Below are 8,883 nucleotides of genomic sequence, written 5' to 3'. Positions count from 1 at the left end.
TAAAAAAAACCCCAAAAACTATAGACTAGACTTTCTGTGAAGTACAGCTAATTTGTTCTTGTGTACAACATCCTTTTACCACATTTCTATGAGTATTCAAATCACAATTGTATAATTCTCAAGTGTGTTGATCACTTATACTGGTAGTGAAATGCTTTGATGACTGTCTAATCATATAAAACTAAATAGAAAACAAGAAGAAAACATATGATTAAAAAATGGAAATAAGTATGGAAAAATACAATATACAGGATTTAAAAACATCAGCAGAAAAACATAATATATGTCCAGTCCAATGTTCTGTTTTTAATAGTTTTTGTAATGTTAAAATATTGACATTTCACTCTGGAACTCGGAAATGATTATTATTATTATCGAATACTGGTGTTACGTATTCGTTGATGATGATGATAATAACAATAACAATAACAATAACAATAACAATAAAGAGAAATAAAACATTCAATTAGTACCAGTGCAGAAGTGGCCTAATTAATATGAAGGTTTTCAATACACTTAAGGCTTAATGCTTTTTAATACACTTAGCTATTTTGCACTTAGCTAGTTTGGTACACTTTGTTGTTATAGTTTTTTTTTTTTTTTTATCAATAACTACTCATAGACATACTATACAATATAAGCACAACAACAATAAACCCTTAAAAAAAGCAATAAAAGCTTAAAAAAAAGAAAATTAAAACTAAACTACAAAAATTACACAAAAATAAGGAAACAATAACACAGTAAAAGGACAGTTTGAAACATAAAATAACAGCAGAACATTTAATAATAATAATAATAATAATAATTCTTATTATTAATATTATTATTATTTTATTTTACTTTTCTTTTTTTACAGGACTTTACTCTACACTTCGCCACGACTCTTATTTTGGTATTTCTCCGGCTTGTGAACCGGAGGTTGACCGTAAGCTCCTGTGATGAGGTTCACGTTGTGAGCTCCACTCCTCTGTGTTTTGCTCAGGTCTGTCCTTTTTATGCAGTTTCTCTGTTTGTTTTGCATTAAATGATCAATTATTCCTATTTATTGATCTCTAATATCTAATAATTGATCTCTTAAACTCTAGGTAGCTCACCCTGTCTAACAGTGCAGCTGTCTGACCATTGGACTTTCCTGTCTGACCATTGGACATTGGATCTCTGCGGTGTGTTAAAACCTTGTATACTATCTAAAGACATGCTGTACTGCATTATTTTAATATGGTTGGTGGTGTGTGATGAACCACTGCTGTGTAGAGCTTTATTTAATGGTGAGATCTGTATCTGGTGGCTTTTGGGTTCCACTAGAGAACCAGCCACATGAACTGAGTGACCACCCTACATTAGCATGTAGTGGTCATCCTGCTTAGGACCCATAGGTGTGTGATGGAGAATGAGTACCAGATGTGCTAGAGCTTGTTCCGTCCTTGTTCTCCATCAGGAATGGCAGGAGCAGACATGGATCCCGAGGTGGCCCTAGGGCTGTTCGAGGAAGGCGCTACCTTGGTTCTGCTTGGCGTGCCCGAGGGGACTGAGCTGGGTATCGACTACAAGAGCTGGCAGGTGGGTCCCCGTTTCCGCGGGGTCAAAATGATCCCTCCGGGGATTCACTTTCTCCACTACAGCTCAGTCAGCAGCGAAAGCACAGGTGGAGAGGTCGGCCCCAGGAAAGGTCTCTTCCTCTTCCTCAAGCCCCGGGAGCTGGTTCTGGCCCACTGGGACAAACAGGAAGAGGATCTGGACTTTTCGGACTCGGAGAACCCTGAAGATGTGGCTCGAGTGAAAGCTGGGCTCCGTGAGCTGGACTCGTACCTGGGGGCGTACCCCTACGAAACGCTGAGGAAGTGGGTGTCTCTGACGGATAAGCTCAGTCAGGAGGTGGCCGTCGCCCTGCAGCCGCTCAGCGGGAGAGTGTGTGCCTTCAGCGACGTCGTCCCGGTGCTCCAGCTGACGCACACCAAAGACCGAGCCGAGCAGAACCTGCCACGCAACGACACCGAGTGCCAGACCATGAAGGAGGGGCTGGATAGGCTGCCTAGGATGAAGCAGAGGGAGGGGACTGAGCTCCGTTTCTCACAGATACCCAAACAGACCTATCCTCCCGGGGCCACTCCGGCTCAGATCACCCAGTGCAGCATGGATCTCAGCTACGCTCTAAACTGCCTCCTGGAGAACCATCATAAGGACCAGCCACTCCACATTCTGGGTAGGGACAGTATTACCAGTCAATCCTTCTGATCATTTTTGGATTAATCAATTGATTAAACTATTTGCAGTGAAACACTAGAAGCTATATCGCCCCCTGCAGGTTCCCGGAGTGCGTCCAGAAACTTGCTCCTCCTCTGTCCTCCCTCTCCCTTCTACTGCTCCTCTCCTATGCCCCAGAAGACTGTGGAATCGCAGAAATAATGGGGTAGGTTAAGGAGCAGGAGGAGCGGGACGAGAGGACGAGCAGTAAGCGGGGACATTGGACCGCTGACCTCTTTTAAATATGATGCTGCCTGCTGATGAACTGAGCCAATCACAGCGTTTGCTTTCAGCACACCGCTAATAGTCCAGAGTAGGGCTGGAGAATATATGATGGTATTGGGATAAATTGGGGTATTACGATTCACAGTATGCTTTTCTAAGCATATCCAGGATATCGTTCGAGCTTAATAATCACTGACAGCTGCAGGGGTCATTAGACTGGTTTAATTAGAAGAAGAGCTGCAGATGTTGAATAAAAATCACTGGATTCAGGACAGCGAATAGTAGTTTTTAAGAATCTGGCCCTCCTGATGTTTTTAGTCTGTGATAAATATCGTGGATCATGAAAATATATTTGAATTTTGTGATATAAGATTTTTTAGCCCTAGCCCATTGCAAAGAGACAGTGAACAGTAGGGTCCGGCTGTACGTTTTGCAGATGTCTTGTTTGCAGTTAATGCCGTGATGAGCTCTCCTGCCATACAGCATGCAGTGATGTCACCTCAAAAGTGTAGTATACTCTGGTGTGTCCTCGGCTTCTGCCGTCTCGTAGGATCGGTAGTAATAATCGCTTTAATTTAATCTTGACCCCTATCTCAAACTCTGCTCATCGCTATCTTCCACCCCGCCAACAGTCCATCTTCACTCTTTCCGCTTGCATCCTTTAAACAGCAGCGCTGCTTGTGAATATCTGTACACTGATGGGCGCGGTGGTCTCGAAATGAGGGTGTGTTCAGGTCAGATTCTGGAGTATTGCTGTGTATCTCGGCAGCAGAAAACACAGGAGGAGCTCCACTGACTGAAAACAGTCTAGACAGATGTTCGTTCGTCAACAGTCAGACGTTCGTTACTATCTTGGCAGTGAACGGTCAACACAGGCGCGTGCAGCTCGACACTCGTTCCCCCCCCCACGCTTTACACCACTGAAATAGCAACCCGCCAAGGTCAGTCTGACCGCACCTGGCTCTTAAAGGGAGCGGCGGCAAGAGACACACTGATTGGTTTATTGCTGCACGTTACGCCCAAAACAAACACACCCATGATCCATTAAGAGACTCAGTACGTGACTTTTTAGTCAAGCAAGGTGATCTTTTCCCGTCATTACCATAGCAACGACACACCGACACGCCCCCTAAATCAAGCTGTACGGTGTGCAGTTGACGGCTCACTAAAAGATTGCTAAAATAGAACCCTGACGATTTTTCTTCCTGATTGGTTGTATGTTTATATATAATATTTTTATATATTATTATATATATATTTTTATATTCAGATACATAATTAAATGACTGATCTTATTAGTAAATTAATTCTTCAATGAGTTTAGGGGTCCGTACATTGGAATTACTGTACACGTGGCGCTGTATTAGGCTTGGTCATTCTCAAGCAGCCACTGGCTTAGCACTGTCAGTCCATTCAGAATCAGATTAGGGTAAATCATCCATATATTCTAATGTATGAGTTGTGTTTGTCTGTCAGGTGAGCTGCAGTTTGCCTTCGTGTGTTTCCTGGTCGGAAACGTGTATGAGGCCTTTGAGCACTGGAAAGGGCTGCTGGCTCTGCTGTGCAAGAGCGAGGAGGCCATGAAGGAGAGGAAGGATCTGTACCTGGGTCTCATCTCTGTGCTTTACCACCAGCTGGGAGAGATTCCTCCGGACTTCTTTGTGGACATCGTGTCCCAGAACAACTTCCTCACCACCACTCTGCAGGTAAATGAATCTGGACATTCATAACAAGGGCTCCTAACATCTCCTAATAGTGCTGCATCCCAAATCACATCTCTATAATTTACCCATCATGCTGATGCTCCACTGTTGACTGGAACAGGGGGAGAACAGCGTTTCTGTCATTCCCACTCTGGGCCGGAGCGCTGCTGCTGCTACTGCACTATGGAGGTTTGGTGGTGGAGCTGCAGGAGGAGAACCTCTCTCCAGAACTGCTGCTGTGTAACTGCAGAACCCATAGAGTCATACTAGTGTAAAATCCTGTAGTGTTACTCTCCCGCCGCCGCAGTCCACATGCTGCTTTAGCGTGCTGTCCATGAGGGGGAGCTCAAAATGCAAAAGTAATAGAAAATTGCACCTCCCAACTGTAGGGGGAGCCCAGGAGTTAATAAGAAATATCAATTCTCTCATAAGGCTGCTTTAATGAATGCTCTTCGGACAGTGGTGCCCTCCTGACTGTGGCGTTTAGTGTGCCCTGGGATGCAGCCATGGTGTCATTCTGATAGATTGCATTATACTACAGGAAGCATAGGGGGCGGTATAACGGGGTACATTTACATTGAGATGTAAGGTGATTAGCAGACGCTCTTCTCCAGAGCAACTTACAGAAGAGCTTCACTGTTCACTCAGAAAATACCCTTAGCTAGTTTATATCAGCTAGAATCCAGGAGATCCCTCTAATCTTAGACACAGAAGTCAGTCTGGAGACCCAATACTCTACAAGTACTCTCAGAAGAGGAGGGTCTTCAGACTGGGTTTGAAGACAGCGAGCGTTGGACTCTGCTGTTCGGACACCCAGGGGAAGTTCGTTCCTCCACTTCGGTGCAGGACAGTCAAAAGTCTGGACACTCGTCTTCCGTGGATCTTAAAGGATGGCGGGTCGAGCCGAGCCGTACTTGAAGCTGGAAGGGCTCTTGGTGCAGATCGGCTTTTGACCATCACCATCAAGTACGGAGGGGCTGGCTGGTCCAGTCTTGGCTTTGTAGACCAGAGTCAGGGGTCTGAATCTGATGAGCTGGGCAGCAGCTACAACAGGAAGCTAGTGAAGAAAGAACGCAGCAGAGGAGGAGCTGAACATAGCCGTGCCGCTGCTTTCTGGATCAGTTGCAGGGGCCTGATGGTGAGCAAAGGGAGACCAGCCAGAAGGGACTGAGCGAGCACCTGGGTGACTCTAGAGAGGAAGGGTCGAATTCTCTTGAGACATGACTACGCCAAGGCTTCATGCTTCTATAGATGGCGTGACCAGTGAGTCCTCAGAGGAGATGGCTAGGTCATTGTGTAGTCCAGCAGTTCCTGGGATGTTCGCTGCGGGTAGAAACCTGGGTATCGGAAGGTGGGGGGGGGGGGGGGGGGGAGGATGAGTTGAGAAAATAGCGATAGTAAGCATAATAGCTTAATTATTCAAATATTAATATATTAATGGATTAGTAATGACCGAGCATCCCCCCTGTTTACTTTCCAGGATTTTTTCCAGTTTGCGGGTGGATCCGGTGTCGACGCAACTCTCCGCAAAAGAGCAGAGAAGTTCAAAGCTCACGTGACCAAGAAGTTCCGCTGGGATTTCGACGCAGACCTAGAGGACTGCGCTCCGGTGGTGGTGGAGCTTCCAGAAGGAGTCACACTGGACTGATGATAAGAGCTCCTACTACAGGTACAGGTTTTCACTCTCTGGACAGTACCGGGGAACAAGTACCAGAGCGGTAGTACCTGAGCTGCGCAGACCAGCTACAGCGGGCTGCTGCTCCTCCTGTTGAAGCTCTTGTCCGGGGTGATGGAGAAAAGGCCCATCGTCATGAAGCATGGTCAGGTTCCAGGACTGCCCATAAACATTAGGCTGGAGGTTCTACGTCCTGCATCATTTGTCTATAAATCTGCTGGGGTTTATTATTATTATTTTTTTTTTTCACATGAATAATGGTTGCCTCTTATGTGGCCTCAACAGCCTCTGATTCACACAGTCTGAAACTGGACGTTGATGTTGGTTGAAGGCAGTTTAATTACATTAAAATCTAAATTTTGGGATTATTCTTTTCAATAAAGCTAGTTTTTCTACTCATTTGTGATCTGTGTGCTTTGCTGCACGTTACATTTTGCCATAAAATAACCATATTTGGTATCATACAAGAGAGAAACGTCCCTTTTAAAGAACCCTTTAAATGTTTGCAAATAAAGTCAACGTAAAGGTTCCTCACCAATTTAAAGGTTCTTTACACCCCAGGCTCTATTATAAAAATCATTCACCTATGGCAACACTCGAAGAACCCTGTGTAACACCTGTACGTGATGCAGAGTTTGTCCACAAGAGGGCAGGGCAGCTCTAGTGTTGCAGATGGGTTTCCCCCAACACTACAGGTGACTGCAGAGTCGAGCAGGGTTTCGACCGTCTGCCTCACAACACACCTTAAACGCGCCTAGAAACCATCTCTGTTTTAATTGGTCTTTAAAATGTTCTGTTTCTAATAAAGTGGCCCGTGAGTGAAAGTACAAGGCAGGTGTCCTAATACTTTTGTCCGTATAGTGATATATATCTGCAAATAGAATAAGACAGTTTTAGTTGACAAAGTTGAGTGGATGTACAATACAGGTGTTTCTAATAAAGTGGCCAGTGAATAGAAGTTTGAGGTGTGTGTTTCTAATAAAGTGGCCAGTGAGCAGAAGCACAAGGTAAGTGTTCATAATAAATTAAGGAGGTCTCCCAATACTTTTGTCCATATAGTGATATATATCTGCCAATAGAATAAGACAGTTTCAGTTGACAAAGTTGAGTGGATGTACAATACAGGTGTTTCTAATAAAGTGGCCAGTGAGTGGAAGCACAAGTTAGGTGTTTCTAATAAAGTGACCAGTGAGCGGAAGCACATGGTAGGTGTTTCTAATAAAGTGGCCAGTAAGTAGAAGCACTAGTTAGGTGTTTCTAATAAAGTGGCCAATGAATAGAAGTTTGAGGTGTGTGTTTCTAATAAAGTGGCCAGTAAGTGGAAGCACAAGTTAGGTGTTTCTAATAAAGTGGCCAGTAAGTGGAAGAACAAGGTAGGTGTTTCTAATAAAGTGGCCAGTAAATGGAAGCACATGGTAGGTGTTTCTAATAAAGTGGCCAGTAAGTGGAAGCACAAGTTAGGTGTTTCTAATAAAGTGGCCAGTAAGTGGAAGCACATGGTAGGTGTTTCTATTAAAGTGGCCAGTAAGTAGAAGCACACTTAGGTGTTTCTAATAAAGTGGCCAATGAATAGAAGTTTGAGGTGTGTGTTTCTAATAAAGTGGCCAGTAAGTGGAAGAACAAGGTAGATGTTTCTAATAAAGTGGCCAGTAAGTGGAAGCACATGGTAGGTGTTTCTAATAAAGTGGCCAGTAAGTAGAAGCACTAGTTAGGTGTTTCTAATAAAGTGGCCAATGAATAGAAGTTTGAGGTGTGTGTTTCTAATAAAGTGGCCAGTAAGTGGAAGAACAAGGTAGGTGTTTGTAATAAAGTGGCCAGTAAGTAGAAGCACAAGTTAGGTGTTTCTAATAAAGTGGCCAGTAAGTAGAAGAACAAGTTAGGTGTTTCCAATAATGTGGCCAGTGAGCAGAAGCACAAGGTAGGTGTCATAATAAATAAAGCAGGTGTCCCAATACTTTTGTCCATATAGTGATATATATCTGCCAATAGAATAAAACAGTTTCAGCTAACAAAATTGAGTGGATGTGCAATACAGGTGTTTCTAATAAAGTGGCCAATGAGTGGTAGCGTGAGGCAGGTGTTTCTAATAAAGTGGCCAGTGAGTGGAAGCGCAATACAGGTGTTTCTTATAAAGTGGCCAGTGAGTGGAGGTGCAGTGTTTTTATTAACGTAAACAGTTGGATGGGGGTACATGATGGCTATTTTGCATCCCGGTGACCACAGAATCTCCTCTGTTTGCATTCTGTCCCTTCTCCCTGGTCAGCAGCGTATGGGATACTGAGCCGGCCACGTTCTCAGAGTGCTCAATTCACTCCTCAATGGACCTTTGGAAGCTTCTTTTTCTCCAACAGTCTGTTGTCCTGCTTCATTCTCCCTCAGCTGCCTGTCTTTTGTTTCTCGACAGGGTGATTTAGCGCTTGCAGAGCGGCCGTCATGAGCACTGTCGAGGTCTGTATGGAGGAGAGGGCCAGCGACGCCCCTGTGTTTCTGAGCCTGCCACTAGGGAACTGACCTAGCTGTCCTAAACTCTATGGCTTCAAGTCTTGGGTCTCTTTTAGATGCATTAGGAGTCATGGGTACCATATAAGGTGTGTTGTGTTTATTCAGTGTGGTGGGAAGGAGTGGTGGGAGGCAGTTTAATTACCCCGACCTCATTCATGGAGTCCAGACAAATGAGCTAAATGAGGAAAAGGAAAACCGTGACTTTTCTATTGTTTTCCTGCATTCACGTCCGCTTCCGAAACCTCGGCCTGCTTTTAGATGAATGTGCTTCAGCTTGAAGTGCTGAATAGTCTGGCTTTGGCTTGCAAATTTGGCTTTTGTACTTCAGGAATTCTCTCCTTGACTTGGTGCAGCTGTCTCTTGGTGCAGCAAGTTCTCCAACTTTTGCTAACCTTATGGTCATACTGTTTATAGCTTTATAATACAGCCACTATACGTCCAAATATTTCTGGACACCCCTTCATGTGAATGCCTTCAGCTACTTTAAGTTGCACCCATTGTTGACATGAACCTATTGGCACCAGGCCTAAT

The 8,883-nt window shown here is 44.4% G+C and overlaps 1 protein-coding gene across 1 annotated transcript; it reads left to right on the top strand.

Moving 5' to 3' along the window:
* Window positions 1-925: 925 nt before the first annotated feature.
* On the top strand, window positions 926-6,249 carry aar2 (AAR2 splicing factor). Its single transcript, XM_072696862.1, has 5 exons — window positions 926-985; window positions 1,089-1,166; window positions 1,442-2,206; window positions 3,949-4,178; window positions 5,656-6,249. The coding sequence occupies exons 3-5, from the start codon at window positions 1,444-1,446 to the stop codon at window positions 5,821-5,823; spliced, it is 1,161 nt and encodes a 386-aa protein (XP_072552963.1). The 5' UTR covers window positions 926-985; window positions 1,089-1,166; window positions 1,442-1,443; the 3' UTR covers window positions 5,824-6,249.
* Window positions 6,250-8,883: the final 2,634 nt, after the last annotated feature.

Source organism: Salminus brasiliensis, chromosome 14, assembly GCF_030463535.1.
Source record: "Salminus brasiliensis chromosome 14, fSalBra1.hap2, whole genome shotgun sequence".
NCBI lineage: Eukaryota > Metazoa > Chordata > Actinopteri > Characiformes > Bryconidae > Salminus > Salminus brasiliensis.
The sequence above is the reverse complement of the archived record's forward strand: the minus strand, read 5'-3'. Positions and strand labels throughout refer to the sequence as shown.